The 19,422-nt window shown below is 32.0% G+C and overlaps 1 protein-coding gene across 1 annotated transcript in view; it reads right to left on the reverse strand.

The window, feature by feature from the left end:
• The window catches only part of LOC127720480 (ATP-dependent DNA/RNA helicase DHX36-like), a 40,198-nt gene that overhangs the window by 12,711 nt on the left and 8,065 nt on the right, over positions 1-19,422 (reverse strand). The window contains exons 7-19 of the mRNA XM_052227068.1: positions 18,615-18,754; positions 16,211-16,285; positions 15,292-15,387; positions 13,985-14,064; positions 13,314-13,388; positions 12,668-12,834; positions 10,739-10,820; positions 8,337-8,456; positions 7,603-7,705; positions 6,872-6,959; positions 5,814-5,934; positions 3,518-3,661; positions 2,128-2,245 (exon numbers count right to left, since the gene is read on the reverse strand). Of these exons, the coding sequence (XP_052083028.1) occupies positions 2,128-2,245; positions 3,518-3,661; positions 5,814-5,934; positions 6,872-6,959; positions 7,603-7,705; positions 8,337-8,456; positions 10,739-10,820; positions 12,668-12,834; positions 13,314-13,388; positions 13,985-14,064; positions 15,292-15,387; positions 16,211-16,285; positions 18,615-18,754 (1,409 nt within the window). The remainder of the gene's footprint in view (positions 1-2,127; positions 2,246-3,517; positions 3,662-5,813; positions 5,935-6,871; positions 6,960-7,602; positions 7,706-8,336; positions 8,457-10,738; positions 10,821-12,667; positions 12,835-13,313; positions 13,389-13,984; positions 14,065-15,291; positions 15,388-16,210; positions 16,286-18,614; positions 18,755-19,422) is intronic.

The raw sequence follows: 19,422 nt of genomic DNA on the forward strand, positions 1-19,422 counted from the left end.
GACAAATAAGCTACAAAGTAACAACACTTAGTCAGCACCTCTAAAGAAACATTCATACCATGTTTGGTTTCAATCCATTAAGCGGTTTTCTAGAAGAAGACATTTGTATATATTTCTCATAGGGTCCTTTGTTAAACTAAGTCCCCCGCTGGGAGCCATCTTGGTTGATGGATTTGCTACAAAGTAACAACACTTGGTCAGCACCTCATAAGGAACATTCATGCCATGTTTGGTTTCATTCAATTCAGTGGTTCTTCAAAAGAAGACTTTTGTATGTATTTCACATAGGGTCCTTTGTTAAACTAAGTTCCCCTCTTGTAGCCATCTTGGATGATTGCTTGGCTACAAAGTAGCAACACTTGGTCAGCACCTCATAAGGAACATTCATGCCATGTTTGGTTTCATTCCATTCAGTGGTTCTCTAAAAGAAGACATTTGTATGTATTGTTTATAGGGTCCTATGTTAAAAGAAGTCAACCACTGGCAGCCATCTTGGATGACAGATTGCCTACAAAGTAACAACACTTGGTCAGCACCTCATAAGGAACATACATGCCATGTTTTATTTCATTCCATTCAGTGGTTCTATAAAAGAAGACATTTGTATGTATTTCCCTTAGGGTCCTATGTTAAACTAAGTCCCTCTCTGGCGGCCATCTTGGATGATGGATCGGCTTCAAAGTAGCAACACTTGGTCAGCACCTCATAAGGAACATTCATGCCATGTTTGGTTTCATTCCCTTCAGTGGTTCTCTAAAAGAAGACTTTAGTATGTATTGTCCATAGGGTCCTATGTTAAACTAAGTCCCCCGCTGGCGGCCATCTTGGATGATTGATCACCTACATAGTAAAAACACTTGGTCAGCACTTCTTAGGGAACATTCATGCCATGTTTTATTTCATTCCATTTAGTGGTTTTCTTAAAGAAGACATTTGCATGTATTTCCCATAGGGTCCTATGTTAAACTAAGTCCCTCTCTGGCATAATGATTGAGGCCAAATTTGGTTTAATATTGGCCCCGTAATTAAATAAAAAATCTTGGGGGTATGTATTTCCCATAGGGTCTTATGTTAAACTAAGTCCCCTGCTGGTGGACATTTTGGATGACTGATCGGCTTCAAAGTAACAACACTTGGTCAACACCTCATAAGGAACATTCATGCCATGTTTTGTTTTATTCCATTCAGTGGTTCTCTAAAAGAAGACATTTGTATGTATTGTCCATAGGGTCCAATGTTAAACTAAGTCCCCTGCTGACGGCCATCTTGGAAGATGGATTGGCTTCAAAGTAACAACACTTGGTCAGGACCTCATAAGGAACATTCATGCCACGTTTAGTTTCATTCCATTCAGTGGTTCTGTAAAAGAAGACATTTGTATGTATTGTCGATAGGGTCCTACGTTAAACTAAGTCCCCCGCTGGCGGCCATCTTGGATGATGGATCGGCTACAAAGTAACAACACTTGGTCAGTACCTCATAAGGAACAATCATGCCATGTTTGGTTACATTCCATTCAGTGGTTCTCTAGAAGAAGTTCAAAATGTAACAAGTTAACGATGAAGACGGACGACGACGGACGATGACGGAAGACGGATGCCAAGTGATGAGAAAAGCTCACTTGGCCCTTTGGGCCAGGTGAGCTAAAAATTATAAAAAGGACATAACTTATGGAATGACAGTGTAAACAGCAACAACATAACAACACAACTTATATACAAAGACTTGACTTATATTTTCACTGTTGCAACCTTACATTGATGTCAAATGTGTACCGTATTGTCCCCCTTATTGGTTTATTAAGCTTTTTTTTATATCATTTAAGTACATTCATTGCTTTTATCTTCATCATTTGAACTTTGATGGATAGTTGTCTCATTGATAATCATACCACATTTCCTTATCTTTATATAAGGGCTGTTCCATTAAAATGTATGTGGGAGGGTAGGAAGAGACTTTCAAAATATCCCTACAACCAAGAACCATTTTTCAGATAATTTTGCATAATGGTAATAGACGCATACTGAAAAAAGACCCATGACCCAAGTTCAATAATAAACTTCCCTTCCTACCCTCCCACATACGTTTTAATGGAATAGCCCTAAACACATCCTATCACATACATACCTTTATCTGCAGGCAGAGTTCCTCTAATCTTGTCCTCAAAATTTCAGGTGGTATGTAATCTCTTAATTCAGTCTCTTTTAAACTTGTAAACAGATGAAAACAATGGCCAGCTTGTACTCTGTAAAAAGTAAACTGACATATTCAATACTGTGGATTCATTTTAATTCGTGGTATACCAATTTTCGTGGGTTTCGTGGGTCACAGCAAACCACGAATTTAAGAATTCAACGAAGAATAATCCTGAGAAATGTGTATGGAGTCGGATGGTTATTTCCGGTTATGTTTAATATGCAGTTCTAGTATAGTGTTGACTAGCGATGAACATTGTAACATAACACGTTTTTATTGAAAGAAGATACAAGTATTTTGATTAAATCAATAATAAATATATCGAATATCAGTGATAATTTACTTTTTAAAATTGATTAAAACTGTTCATGGAAAATAACTGTAAGTTGTTAATTACCGTGTCATAGTTTGGTTTACAAGTGATTAAAAATCAATAGGATTAAGTACGGGGATATTGCCCGTAGGTAATATTGTTTATGACAGGAACATTTATTTTCACACCTTTTACTTATATGACTGTTTATTATATTGTGATTAGGGAAATGAGCTTTCAATCATAGAGTTTTGAATGCCTTATAAAATTCCGACAAGAATTTATAAATTGTAAAACAAACAAATAATTAGTTGTCTCTGTCCATTATTGTAATAGAAGTTTTCAATGAACACTTTAACCAAAAATGACCAAGCGAGGATTTTGACAATTCAAAACTTTTTCAACGAATTCCTTCTTTTTTGTTTGTTTTATTATTGATCAAACTAAGGAGGTTACATGATCTAAATCAAAAAGAAATCCACGAATAACGAATCTGAATTTAAATTTTTTTTGTGATCAGCGATCCACGAATTTACGTATACCACGAAACGTCTTTTTATCTCTATCAACGAAAATTGATACCCACAAAAATAAATGAATCCACAGTATAATGTATGATAAAATAACATCTTTTCCAATCTATATATTTTTTTTCAAAATAATTTCATACCTGTCAACCTATGAAAATCAAAATGCAGTTCATAGAAGAAGAAAATCTCAGGTCATAAAGTGTACGTACTTTTTTCATCTGATGTTAAGTATTTAGGGAACATTTTTTTATATTTTATATCAAACAGTTTTAAAAACATGTTCACATGGTTAAGTATGAATTGAAAACAATTTAAAACTTGAATTTCATCTTTTCAGTGCATAACGATATATAAACCTTTGAAATATTAATGTACTATACTATACCACTTAAAGCCAATCCAAACCCCCTCTTATTATTTCAAGAATTTATAGTTTAATGCTTGAATATAAATATCCTTGTACACTGAAGTTATTTACCTTCCAGCTCTTCCACGTCTTTGTCTTGCATTTGCCCTTGACACCCATTCAGCCTCTAATGTTGTCATATTCTGTTCTGGATGGAAGTCCTTCACTTTAATTTTACCACAGTCAATAACAAACACGACATCATCTATTGTTATACTAAATTAGAAAAGATAAGCAACATCAGACATCAACTTTGAATGAGTTAGGTAAGGGCCATATCAGAGTTGGAAATTATAGCCCGCCTGACCGCCCGAGACGGCCAATTTTACGATCGGGCGGTCAAAAATTAAATTTCAACAGTCCGGTGGACGGTCTATTTTTTGCAGGTGGTTGGGATTAACTTTTTCTACTTTTTGGAATGAGTTCTCAGTATTACCCCATTCATAACAGCACGTAAGAATCATGACTGCCAATTAACCTTTTATTAAAATGTCCTGTACCAAGTCAGGAAAATAGCCATTGTTATATTATAGTTCGTTTCTGTGTGTGTTACATTTTAATGTTGTGTTTTTGTTGTGTCGTTGTTCTCCTCTTATATTTGATGCGTTCCCTCAGTTTTAGTTTGAAACCCGGATTTGTTTTTATCTCTATCGATTTATGAGTTTCGAACAGCTGTATACTACTGTTGCCTTTTTTACTACCACGTGTTTCCACGCGATTTCTGCAGGGAACATGGTGATACCTGTTGTTTGTAAGATCCGCACTCATTGGCTAGTTGGTATCGGATCGTCCAATCGTGATCGCGTTTATTAAATAAAAAATAAATATTAGAGGAAATCGAAAGTACAATTTTGTTTTGGTAAACTCATGTCTTTACGACAGTACTTGGGCCTTTCGTCGCCGAAAAAGCAAACTGCTGTTGACTCAACAGAAAAAAATGAATTGTACGATCAGTATAAGAGGAAGCGGACAATTGTTCCTTGTTAGAAAACAGAGTTCAAGTGGTTGATTTGTAACGACTCGCATGGTAAAATATTTTTCAAAATTTGTGAAAATGAGGAGCAATTAAATTTTAAATGAAACCAAAATTTTATTTTTATTTGCTTAAAAGTAATTTTGTGGAACAAAGGTACAAACAAAGGCATTCTGAATTACACTGAAGACAAACTAACACCCCCGAGTGCCCACCAAAATTCTAAAAATGAAATCACACCTTGCTTCTGAACAAATGGTCATTAGGCTTAGCAGTGTCTGCTTAAATGTGCACTTGTAAGTCTTGTTGCAGTGTGTATTTACAAAAGCAGTCATAAGTCATTTTCATCACAAAAAATCCTCAAGTTTATCTAATAATACTTCTAGTCATTAAAACATCTCAAAACACAAAAACATAGTTTAGAATCTAGAAGGAAAATGGATTGGAATTTTATTGCATTAATTTTCAGGGCTGGTACATTTTGATCAGGACAGGTAATTTTTTTATGCAGCCAGCCCTTTGGTCTGGTAGACATTTCCAGTGAGTTTCCTACCCTGGCCATATTCAGCCTTGATTATTAAGTTCAATGTTTCAGTATAAAAAACAAAGATTATGCTAAAAGATCTATTTGTCAACGCCTGAACTCTATGTTTCATATCCAAGAAATCAATCAGAATGAGTACTATTTGTGACACCATGAATAGAGCGCAAGTAAGTAAATTAAAAAAAATATATATATTTCGATTTTGTCATTGTATAAGCTATCCTGATTCATTTTTGTATTGGTCAATTAATCTTAATTTTAAATTTTAGCCAGAAAGAGGACCATATTTAGGATCTTATCGAACCTTAGATGTTATCAAGAATAGTTAAAATTTATGTTTAAAAACTTTTAAGCTTGTCTTGATCAGATGGGTAAGCAGAAAACAGTTTTTACAGGAGGGTTAAGCCCACACAAGCCCCACTACACTCTGTATGTGCCTGACCCAATACTGTAACTTGTAATTTAGTAGTTTCCATTGATTGTCATCTGCCATATATGTTTATTTAGTATGGCTTTTGATCTTTTATGAAGGTCATATGGTGACCTTTAAATGCCGACACCCCATCATTTATTTCCTGATGGATAGTTATGTCATTGGCAATCATACCACATCATCTTATTTCAATTTAGGGCTATTCCATTAAGATGTATGTGGGAGGGTAGGAAGGGAAATTTAATTATTGAATGTGGATCATGGGTCTTTTTATTAGTATGTGTCTATTTAATACCATTATGCAAAATTATCTAAAAAATGGTTCTTGGTTGTAGGGATATTTTGAAAGTCCCTTCCTACCCTCCCACATACATTTTAATGGAATAGCCCTTATGCATTATCTAAGAATGAGTCTTACCTGGTCTCAGCAATATTTGTTGCTATGACAATTTTTCTCACACCAGGTGGGGGTCTGTTAAAGACTTCTTTCTGGTTAATGGTAGGCATCAAAGAGTGTAATGGAATAATCTTAAATTTACCTACAAAGCAAATGAAGACATCAAAATGTCAGGATGGAAATTGGAAAATGAAAAGACTTAATGAATCAGTTTGATAATTGACCACATGTTTGCTGATAAAAAACAAGTTGAGTTCAGAGGTATTTGTATGATTGAGAAAGAAAGAAAGAAAGAAAGAAAGAAATATGTCTGGTCTACTTTTTAAAACATAGTATATGCTTTTATACATTCACAAATACCTTAGCTTTTCTTACATTAACCAGATCAGAAAATATAAAACTTGAACAATTCTCTTTGAATAGTTTCACATCTTGCTCATTATTGGAGACCCTACTGTTGCCTCCATGTCCTCAGGTCTTTGGTGGATAGTTGTCTCACTTGCAGTCAAACCATGTTTAAAATTTCATATTGTAATTCAAAAGTCTTTAAATAGACTTAGCTAGTTATGGAAACTTATGGAAACCTATGCCCTAACGATCATGTACTCAATGTAGAGCATGCTATAACGTGACCAAGAAGGAAGTTTTGAAAATAAGATATTCAGATTAAGAATGCTATAGTATTCCAAACATCAATATTCCGATATGAGTACTTTTTCATCATCATACTAAATGAAAAAAATTGTACTAAAGTCAACTGAAGAATCACAGAAAAATTCAACTCATGATGATGATGATGATGTATGCTTGAATGTTAATGCAAAAGCATGGCCACTAAAAGATCAATGGTGCATAAAGATACTTTTAAATAAACATTGCTTACTTCCTTGTCATTGGTAACTCTGGTTGATAGTTGTTTATATTAGCAATCATACCACATTTCATCCCCTTATTGTCATAATACTAATCTATAAAATTTAGCATTTGAATAGTATGATCTTTTAGTCACTAGAATATGAATAAAAGATATTGTCACACATTTTTCTAGTTTGATACATATCTGCCTATTCAAACCTTACCTGATGTAAACATTCTGTCATTATTCAATAACTTATGTAATTTACTGATCTGTTCCCATCCAGGAACAAACACCAATATGGCTCCCTCCTGCAAACAAACAAATATTTATATGCAATTGTTTTAATTACTTTTTTTTCTACAGTCTGTAACTATTACTAAAGGTACATTATTATTGGTGGATTTTGTGGAAATAGGTGAACCATAAATTTAATTGTTCAACGAAGAACAAATTTATATAAGCTTGTACACAGACTTCGGCAAATCTACCAAATCAAATATCCATGGAAATAAATGAATCCACAGTAAATAGATTCTATAAGCAGAATCTTCCTCCCTTCAAGAGCACCTGAAGATGTAGTTCAGCCTATAGTTTTCTATGTAGTAATATGTATACTGTTCTTTGTCTTTTCATTGATTTTCATTTTTTTGCCATGGTTTCTCTTCGACTAATAAATTTTTATTAGCTTTTTTGTATCTTCTTCCTCTTTTTATTCAACTTATATGGAAAAACAAATTGTATATAGAATGCACTGTAATCCCACATAAAGGAACAAAATTCTTTAAATCATACCGAATTCCTACAGAAGACTGTGATTACTGGTGTCCAGAAACACTAGTTGAACAGAAACAAAAAATTATATATAACTTAACTTAAGTTTGATTTCTTCAAATATTTTTAATTCCCGTAGCACTTAAAATTAAAAAAAAATGACAATTAATAAATTTTTACCTCCAATTTATATACAATGTGTCTAATCAGACTGTGTATCAAGTCCAGGTCTATTAGTTCCAAATCCATATCCTTCAGGGACTGAATTGTTTGCCTTGAGTACCTACAACGGAACATTAATATTTTGTAAATAAGAATTGCTGTCAGTGTTTGAGCTATTGGTCTTGTTGGTCCATACGAAATGCAAGTAAAACTATAAATAACTAAATACCTGGTACTATGTTTTATTTACTTTATTACAAGGGAGATAATCATAGCAAAATATTTAGTTAAAAATCAAAAATTAATAAATTTTTTTGCATAAATGATCAGATTTTTTTTTTATCAAACAGTTTGCTTCACAAGTACTGAAAAGCTATTTTAAATAATACTCCCAGTATGATATAATGAATACGTTTTTTTTTTTTAAATAGATAATTCCAGTTTGAATCTATATCATGTATATTAAACAAACAGTGTACACATCTAATTGAATGGACATTAACTTAAACCAAAATTGGTGACATAAAAGCGGATATTTCAAATAATACTCCCTGTATAATATACTGAAAACTTATTCTTTTTTAATAAAAAAAATTACAGTTTGAATTTATATCAAACAAACAGTGTACATATCTTATTGAATGGACGGTAACTTAACCAAAATTGGTGGCATAAAACTAAGCCATGTAAAGATATAAGAAGGATCTCATTTCATAACTATTTAAAAATATTCAACAAAAAATTTCAGTTACCCTTCAAGATTTCTGCACCAGGCATCCAAGTTCCACTGATTCAAGTCTGCTTCATCCCTGTCCTGTTTGAATTTTGGTCCATATCGAACCTTTTTCTTTTTAGCTGTAGGCGGAACATACCTAAAAGTACAAATAGTTTTTAAATTAGCCTGCTAGTTTTCTCAATTGAATTGTGTCATATTTTTCATGTCTGGGCCTTTTATAATTGACTATACATATGGGTTTTTCTCCTTTGTTGAAGGCCTTACTGTTGCCTATAATTGCTAACAACCACTTCATTTGAACTTTGGTGTATGTTTTATTGATTTCCTTGTTTTATATAGGTGACCATCAATTTTGAAATGACTACATCGAAGTTCAGTCATGTATGCAAAATTTGTCAAACACATGAAGTATCCATAAACTTCAACTTTTTCCTAAATCCACGAAAAATTGGCATCCACAATTTAATGAATCCAGTATTTAAACTGTTCTTTAGTATTTCTGTATGTTTTGTATATTCATACCACTAATTGATATTTACCAGAATGTGCAAACTTATAAAGGAGAAGTAATGCATGTTTTTCTCAACATGTAAGTTATTGTTTTGACAACACAACATGACTATTGATCGTTTAAAATTAAAAAATTCTTATTACTCCATATATGCCCCATCCTTCAAAAGTGAAGGTCACCATCATTTCAGTCAATCCCTAATCCTTCACAAAATTTCTAAGGAAAACAATTTTGCAAAACCGTGAAGTATTTTAAAAAAAGAATTATCTTTACTGACTTCATCCACTTCACAGGTAACACATGCCTCTTATACATTGCAGCATGCTAAAAACTCTTGATCATTTTTGTGATGGTATAACAGAGCATTCTAAAGCATATTTGGGCAAATATCTGTGCAAATGTAATTTGTTTTTAATTTAATTTGCACATTATATGCAGCATTTTTAGGTTATGACAATGATAAATAGAAGGCTAATTAACAGTTTGAAACATGTCACTGATTGCTGTGTTGTCAGAAGGTAATACATGTATGATTTTAAACCAACTTAATTATTTAAAAAGAACGGAGATCTTAATTAAAAATGCTCATTCGTGTGATCTGTCGTTCAAAAGAAAAGGCTGATTTTTTAGTAAAACTTTATTTTCATTTACGGTGAAAATAGTTTATATGGTGTTTATATATCTCAACTTGTACGATTCGCTCGTGTATGTAACAACGTTTTAGATTTTAGAGAGAGAAATTTATGTATTACTGAAAAATTATTACACCAGGGTTTTCGATATCATAAACTAGTCAAAACATTTACTAAATTTTATCATCGGTATAAGGACATCATTCGTAAATATAACTCAACATGCAGACATCTTATACGTTCAGGTATTTCACATCCAATCTTTTATGGTAATATTCATTACAAAGCCCAAAAATGTCAGTATTCACCTCAAAAGATTACCAAACCTTTAAACAGACTTATTAAGAAGGGATATAGTTACGATACTGTTGTCAGGTCATAAAAGATTGCATATTTTGGCTTTAATATTGATTCACTTATAGGGTCTTTGCATCGGAATTAAACACATTTATTCTAAAACCAGTTGTTGGTATGATACGGGTTATGTTCTTCTCATATATTTTATGATGGTATGATACTAAACCCCTAACGGGAGGGATTGTACTTGATTTTCATATGATGAAGACATAATCTTTCAATCAGTTTAATTGAGGTCTGGAGCTGGCATGTCAGTAACTGCTAGTAGTCCTTTGTTCATTTATGTATTATTGTCATTTTGTTTATTTTCTTTTGTTTCCTATTCTGACATCGGACTCGGACTTCTCTTAAACTGAGTTTTACTGTGCGTACTGTTGTACGTTTGTTTTTTCTACATTGGCTAGAGATATAGGGGGAGGGTTGAGATCTCAAAAAACATGTTTAACCCCGCCGCATTTTTGCGCCTGTCCCAAGTCAGGAGCCTCTGGCCTTTGTTACTCTTGTATCATTTTTAATTTTAGTTTCTTGTGTACAATTTGGAGTTTAGTAAGACGTCCATTATCACTGAACTAGTATACATATTTGTTTAGGGGCCAGCTGAAGGACGCCTCCGGGTGCGGAAGTTTCTCGCTGCATTGAAGACCCATTGGTGGCCTTCGGCTGTTGTCTGCTCTATGGTCGAGTTGTTGTCTCTTTGACACATTCCCCATTTCCATTCTCAATTTTACATATCAATTAGGTGTATACTTGTTAATTAACAGTATAATGTATGTAACACTTTAAACTGCACTAAATCTTAAAACATGCTGGGAATTTTGTGTGGGGTCATATTTTCGTGTTTCTTTAACTGCCATTAACAAAGCAAAACACTTACAAAATGAATGTAAGGGTCTTGTATTATATGAAACAATATCTTACTTAGTCATCTCTAAGACATCTTCCAATCTGTATTCTGTCACTGGGAAGGTAAAACCTGGGATATTCAACTTGGGACAATTATCTGGAAAAAAAGTAAAATTTGCTAGAAAAATTCAGCTGATTGTCCTGAAATCAATAAACTTTCAAACTAATTTTTTTTGGTAATTTTGCTTTACCACTTACTTTACACATTAATGAAGTAAATTCAGAAACTATTACATGCATTAAAAATTGTGATTTATGAAAAATGGAAAACAATGCGAGATTAATTACTACGATTTCAGAAAAAATCTGCATTCATTTATATGTATAAAATATCACAATGCGAGATGTTACTGTGGATTCATTTATTTTGGTGGGTACCAATTTTTCATGGATTGAGAAACTAGAGGCTCTAAAGAGCCTGTACGTGTCGCTCACCTTGGGCTATATGCATATTCAACAAATGACACTCTGCAACATTGTAGGCGAGAATAGAATTCATGACAAAAATCTCTGTTTTGTTGATCTTGTATTGCTAATCATTTAGTCCTTTTAGTTTCTCTCTATCTTTTTTAGTTTTTGCTCAAAAGACAAAAAAGGGTAAAACAAAATCCTAAATTAAGGGCAATCACATCTATAAAGAGTGACAGTCTTCTTACTATATCGTCAACATTGACTTGTTTGTAGATCTTGTCTTGCTTATCAATTTTGCTTATTTAAGTTTCTATCTATCTATTATAATTTTTATCATATAAGGAACAATGCCAAAAAATTGGTAAAAATCGTCATTTAGAGGCAATAACTCCAGTAAGGAGTCATCAGACAATTTCCACCATATTGTATTAATTGTCTTGCTGATCATTTTTGCCTATTTAAGTTTCTATCTATCTATTATAATTTTTAAGATATAAGACAAAACGCCAAAATTTGGTAAAAATTCATCATCAAAGGGCCATAACTCTTATAAAGAGTTGACTGACGATTTCCAGCATTAGACTTATTTGTAGAACAAGTCTAGCTGATCATTTTTGCATTTTAAAGTTTCTCTCTATCTATTATAGTTTTCAAGATAAAAGGCAAAAATGAAAAAAAATTGTGAAAATTTGTCATTTAAGGGCAATAACTCCTTTAAGAAATTGTCTGAAAGTTTTGACGTACATGGACAATAGGTTGAGTTCAACATTTTGAATATTTTTGCCCTTGTCAGATTTTCTTTATTTATAATGGTTTTCAAAATAATAGACAAAACTTGCATTTTACCTCCTATGTTCTATTTTTAGCCATGTCTGCCAACCAAGTTGGCAGGCGGGATCATCGTACACATCTTTTAAACTAGATACCTCAATGATGATTGTGGCCAAATTTAGTTTTAGTCAAATTTGGCCCAGTTGTTTCAGAGGACAAGACTTTTGTTAAAGTGAACAGACGACGACGGATGATGAAGGATAACGACAGCCCACAGACGATGGACGCCAAGTGATGAGAAAAGCTCACTAGGTATGAATCAAAATTGTATTTTATGGAATTGGAGAAGTTTTATAGCACAGCTTGGATATTTATCAAAGAATATATTCTGGCAGACACATTTAAGCAACCACCAATAATTCTACGATGATGAATTGGTGTTTAATCACCAATAGCAAATATTACATACACATCAGAAAAAGAACTTGTGAACGAGATATGAATATGGACCCTTCTCTTTACTAAACCAACCTTCATCTTCATCTGAACAAAGGGGAATTACTCATAAAATATTAAAAATTCATGGTAATTGCCACATTTACAACTTAATCATGTTAATGCTGTTGCACTTATATGTGTGAATAAACAATAGAAAAATTTAACTTTAATCTGTTCCTGTAATCATTACACAAGAAATTTTCAGTCATGCATACATAAATCTTAAAGAAATACTATGAGAATGAATATTCTACTATAACATACTAAAATACTTTGAAAATTGCTCTGCATTTAATGTAGCACTCATCAATATAATTTTTAAATCTGGTCGCTTTGGTAACAAATCTTTCAGAATAATCATCAGGAAATCTGACAACAAATCTCTCTCATGAATCTCATCAATAATAATGTGACTGGCCCTGATCAAGGATCTGAAATGAAAACAAAACATCCTGTCATGTGACTCAATAGATTATTCAAATCAAATGAGCTCATGTTGCTTTACAACCAACCACAACATTTCAGTGAAGTCTTGTTTTTAATTTTCTGATAATTCTGATATGATCTGCATATCTACAAATACTTGAATGCAATTGGTCCATTAGAATTTCTTTCCTTGGTTTCCACTTCAATGCAACATGTTGTTTAAACTACTTCCATCCCTTAGGTAAAACATTGTTTAGATTTCATTGTGATAAATAAATGCGCTATACACAAAAGGTGAAATTAAAAAAAATTACAAACAATTATTGAGAATTATAAGGATTAAACACATTTTTCTAGTGGCCATAGTTGTGTAAACTGGGACATTAATGCAGTCTCAAACTTTAGACTTTTATGTAATGTTTGTGATGCCCCTTTAATGTTATCTACATGTATCTCATGTCAAGGTATTAAAAACAGTACTTACGGGTCTGATTCCAGGTATTTGATCAAAATACCAGTTGTACAAAACAGTATTGAACCTTTACTTCTTGGGGTCTCTCTAAAACAGAACAAACATTATATCATAAAATCTGACAACTGATCGATTTAAAAGTCAAATATACCGCAAGCTTAAAATTTATTATCCAACCAAAATGGTGATTTCCAAATAATTTTTATTGGTGGGACATTAGTTTTTGATGAAAAAAACTGTTTAAGGATGTTCGCTCCTCTTGTTTTTGAATTTTTGCCAGATATTCGGAATCCTCTGGTTTTATTCATGTAGTGCCATTAAAAATTTTGCCCACTAACCCCTACTTTTCTTTCCATAATTTGATTACATATAGTTTAAAATGTCATCTTTGAAAATCTTATAAAATCCTTGTTATTTTTCATCGTTTTTGAAAGAAAAAAGGTGCCAATGTTAAATGTATGAAAAATCTAGAGAGAATTATTTCCCGCCAAATTTTCAATGGCTTATGTCTTGAAAACAAGCACATGGACCCTTCATTTTTATTTATATACTATCACTTTATAACAGTCTTTTAAAAAGCTTGTTATTTTGAAACAGAGTAGCGAACATCCTTAAATGGAATAAGAATTTATTGGTGGTAAACATTTTAATCTCAGCATAAAAAATATAAACAGAAAAATAACCTTTCTAATCTTATAGAATATCCAACAGAATTACCCTTCCCACAAGCCTCAGCTCTCTCATCAGCCACTCTCTGTGCTACCTGAAACAGAAAATAGATAAGAATATGTTGGAAGTAAAAATTGGTAATGGCATTCAAAACAGTTTGCTGTGTTTTCTTATTTTTTTTTGTAATTTGTAATATCTATTCATACATCATTGTACATGTACTACTAAAACAGGAACTAATTACTTTTTCAGAGCACATGAGTTCTATCTCATTTTAAACAAGGGGCCTCGATGGGCATTGGTCTAAGTAGTCGAACTACTGTATCACTAGTCAGTCAACACTGAGGTTGTAAGGTTGAATCCATCACTGGACAGGTGCACTCCACATCAACCTTAATTGACTAGGATTGTCAGATTTCCTACAGAAGATCATGGTTCTCTCCGAGCACTCCTGCTTCCTCCACAAATAAAAACTGACTGAAAGTGGATTTAAACTCCTATAAATTAATTGTATTGCTAAATTATCAGTTTTCTCTCAGGTTTGTAGACTTATCATGCTTGTTGTCCTCTTTTTCCACATTTCTCTATTTGCCACGGTAATATCGAAACCCCCTTCCATAGTTTTTTCCTCCTTATTTCTTTCATACTTTTTCATGTAAAATACCACAGAGCAAAAACAGGACACCATATAAAAAATTATAGTTTTTGATCTCCTTGCAATATTTAGTGTTTATTCTTCAGTTTTTAAATATTTAGTGTATCTTCATGATATAATTTATAATTATTATTATATTTAAACTTTTTATATTATTAAGGATTTTTACTATCAAACTGGTTTTCTGTGTATTAAATCATTTAACTAGAAAATGACTGAAGCAAGTAAAGACTGTCCAAGTGGAAATACTGAAACTCAGAAAAAAAAATTAAAAACAATGCCATCATTTTCATTTTACCTGCCATTGTCTACTATCAAGAATATAACAGGTTATATCAATAATTTTTGGAATATCAATTCAATGTCTTCTTTGTTTGCAAACTAAGAAAATTAATGACAAATTTTAGTGAAACCATTTTTATTCATTATTTGGTCATAAAACTTTACTCAGTAATCAGAGTACAAAATTTGTGCTCGAAACACCTTATCCATTATTTCGATTGGCTGATTTCATAGTCTGAGTATGATAATCATGCTCAAAATTTTTATGACTGCAAGGGATACCTCTTAAGTTATTCTAACCGGACTCTTAACTAATACAACAGAGATTCAAAAACAAACAACCCATTTTGACCATCTCAAGTAACCTTTAACTCTATAACTTACTGAAACAGCACTAATTCTCCTTGGTTGTGTACAAATAATGTGACATTTTGACCCCTGTCCTTTCTGAATACAATCATCTAAAATAAACTGTGGAACCTACAAAACACACAACTATTTATAATCATCATTGTTATCATAATTTTGTAAATTTCAAATGTGTTTGACTACAGAAAATAAATGGTTGATTATCTCATATTACGTCATTCAAAACCTATCTGTTTAGGGCTATTCCATTAAAATGTATGTGGGAGGGTAGGAAGGGAAGTTTAATTATTGAATGTGGGTCATGGATCTTTTTTCAGTATGCGTCTATTACCATTATGCAAATTTATCTAAAAAATGGTTCTTGGTTGTAGGGATATTTTGAAAGTCCCTTCCTACCCTCCCACATACATTTTAATGGAATAGCCCTTACTGAAAACATGGATATTTTAGCAGGTTGTTATTTTGAGCATATTCAACAAAAAAAACTTATTGCACAAGGATCATCTTTGTGCATAGAGATATAAGTGTACTACAAAATGTATTTATTTACGTTACCATGGTTGTTTTGCATATTTGGACAGGTAATATGTAATTGCATAAATTTTTTACATAATTGCAATATAATAGAAAATAACCCCAACACTAAATACCTATGGAAAGGGCTAACCACATCAGACACACTGTGCAAATTTATTACCCTAGTCCTAGGACTGCAGATACAGTTCCACACAAGCAGATATAAATGCTTGACTATACCAGTAACTATAAAAGTCACTTTTCCCTAAGGTTTTGAAGTGATGTGCACTATCTGTGAAGTTTTACCACATTAGTTGTTATATATCCTTGTCCTTTGGTCTATTAACAACAATTAAACAACACCTATACTTTCAATGACTAGTTGTGTTGCCAATTCATCTGAATTTTTAAGGCATACCTGTGTAGTTTTACCACATCCAGTTTCTCCACTGATAACAGTAACTTGACTAGAATTCACCACAGACACAACCTCCTACAATAAAATATTTGTTTATAACTGAAAATCTTTGTTGACAGAATTCATCATATGATACCCTTTAACACATCTCTAATAAAAAATACCTTTCAATAGTATTCATTAACAAACAAAAATGTAAATGGTTTTGGAAAACATTTAATTTTTAGGCTCTATATTTTCATGTAGTTTTTTTTATGGTTAATTTTATAAAGTGTCATTTTTTTTAATATGTTTAAGGATGTTCGCTACTCTTGTTTTTTTACTTTTTTGTCAGATATTATGAATCCTCTAGTTTTATCTATGTAGTGCCAATAAAAAAAATTTCCTGCTAACCCTTACTTTTCTGTTCATAGTTTTAATACATATAGTTAAACAAGCCATTTATGAAATTCTTATAAAATCCTTGTTATTTTTTTCATAGTTTTTGAAAGAAAAAAGTGCCAATGTTAAATATATGGAAAATCTAGAGAGAATTATTTCCCACCACATTTTCAATTGATTATATCTCGAAAACAAGGTCTGGGACCTATCATTTTTATCTGCTATTTAATTGTTGTTATATATATACTATCAATTTATAACAATTTATAACAGTCATTTAAAAAGCTTGTTATTTTTAAACAGAGGAGCGAACATCCTTAAGCAAACTAACAATTTCTTATTTCCTTTGTTTAATTGGTCAGCTTTCTTCTGAAACCAAAATTTTCAAAACAACAACCTATAAATAAATCATTAGTTTTGTATGAGCTAGTTCATTAAATTTGAAAATGTCACAGTTTATTTGATAATTAAACAATCAATAGTTTCAAAAACTTACAAAACTACTGAATTTAAAGAAAAAAAAGACTAAGTAAATTTTTTTTCTTTTTTATCAATACATTCTTTCTTTGCCAGTAAAATAAAATGATCACCCTGGTTGCTTATTAGTGAATTAGTAAATAAAATGCTTTGCTGAGCACAGCCTGATACGACAGCAGAGGTCGAACCCTGAACAGTTGGGGCAAGTTTGGACACAATATTCAAGGCTGATACTGTCTGAATTTGGATTGTGATCAAATTTTTGACATAATATAACTTTCTGACACAAAATGAAGACCAATTTAAAAATGGGGCCCTATATCCAAAAAAATTATACAAGGTTAGAACCCCCAAAAAAATTAAAGACTTAATTAATCCCATTGAAATTGGTTAAAAGTTTTGTATTTGTTTTCAATTGAAGATTTCTTGCTATTGCGCAATACTGTGCTATTGCGCAATACTGTGCAATTGAAGATTTCTTGCTATTGTGCAATACTGTGCTATTGTGCAATACTGTGCAATTGAAGATTTCTTGCTATTGCGCAATTCTGTGCTATTGCACAATACTGTGTTGTTGCGCAGTACTGTGCAATTGAAGATTTCTTGCTATTGCGCAATACTGTGCAATTGAAGATTTCAAAAATTTGAAATTTCAAAAATTTTGAAGAAAAAATGAACCCCCCAAAAAAATCCCCCTCCCCAACTTTTTGAACCCCCACCTTGGAGTAATTACCCTTAAACTCAATCCCAGCCTTCCCTTTATGGTATGGAACCTTGTAGTACAATTTTAGAGAGATCCATACACTTAAACACAAGTTATTGTCTGGAAACTAGATAAATGCTTGTTTTTGGCCCTTTTTTTGCCCGTAATTCCTGAACGTTTGGGGCAGTTCCCCCCAAACTCAATCCAAACCTTCCCTTTGCGATATGGAACCTTGTGGTACAATTTCAGAGAGATCTATGTACACTTACACACAAGTTATTGTCCAGAAACTACAAAATGCTTGTTTTTGGCCCCTTTTTGGACCTTAATTCCTAAACTGTTGGTACCATAACCCCAAAATCAATCCCAACTTTTCTTTTGTGGTATTGGTCCTTCTGGTAAAATTTCATAGAGATCCATTCACTTAAACTAAAGTTATTGTCCGGAAACCAAATGTGTCTTCGGATGTAGACAACGACGACATCATAGCATTATTTTTGCGGTCATATAAAAATCTGTTCAAACTGAATGTGATTCTTATAAGATTATCTATGACAGAAAACTATTTCCAGAATTGAGCTGAAAAAAAAGAGTACTGTAAAATCAGAAATTTCTGTGAGCATTATTATTGAGATTGTTGTAATACAATTTATAATGCTATCAAAATTTTAAATGCTAATTTATATTTTGGGAAAACCTAACCTATCCTATTTCCCAAAAATAAAAAAAAACATGGCAAATATTTCTGAATATGCAATATACAAAATAGGAAATTTGAGGAGATTAATGTTTTCTTGGCATTAATATCACACTACTCATAAAAATTCTTCAGTATTTACTGACCTCCCTCATATCATAAGAAGGTAATTTCTTTCTGAACTCCATCATTCTTAAATACCGAGAGTTTCTACTCTTGTCATTTAATTCTTTTATCATTTTCTGGTCATCTAAAGATATTTCATCTTCTTCACCTGTGTCCATATCTATAAAATGCATGACCATATTCTAAATAAAGAGTCTCAGTTAGTATTTGAAAATATTTAAGCAATCAACCTTTTTTCATAAAATTTAATTATAATTTTTATATTTTGAGAGATTTATATACATATACACAGCTACTTTTGCATAGATACTATTTCTGTACCAAAAATCTGTAGTACTGGAAATCTTCTTTTAATATTCAGTACTATTTTGTTACTTTAAAATTATTGTAATATTTAGGTACCGGTATTTTACAGTACTTGATTTGTACTTAAAATTTAAGTACTACAGATTTTTGGTTACACCATTACATTTTTAGCATTTAGAAAGTTTGTCTATTTCAAATCTCTTAAAGTTATGATTTTCAAACATGGAATTTTGTGATCACTGTTGGTATTATTTCTGTACCAAAATTTTAATTACAAATCAAGTACTGTAAAATACAGGTACCTAAATATCACAATAACTTTAAAGTAAAGAAATAGTACTAAATATCAAAAGTAAATTTCCAGTACTACAGATATTAAGTACAGAAATAGTACCTATGCAAAAGTAGCTGTGTAGGTCCTATTCAGTTATTCATTTTGGAGATATAGAGTAAATAGCCTCTTTAGAATCTAAAGGACTATGGGTAGTCTCAAAATGAAAATAACATTACGTCATTGGTTGA

This window comes from Mytilus californianus, unplaced genomic scaffold (genome assembly GCF_021869535.1).
Source record: "Mytilus californianus isolate M0D057914Y unplaced genomic scaffold, xbMytCali1.0.p SCAF_11, whole genome shotgun sequence".
Taxonomy (NCBI): domain Eukaryota; kingdom Metazoa; phylum Mollusca; class Bivalvia; order Mytilida; family Mytilidae; genus Mytilus; species Mytilus californianus.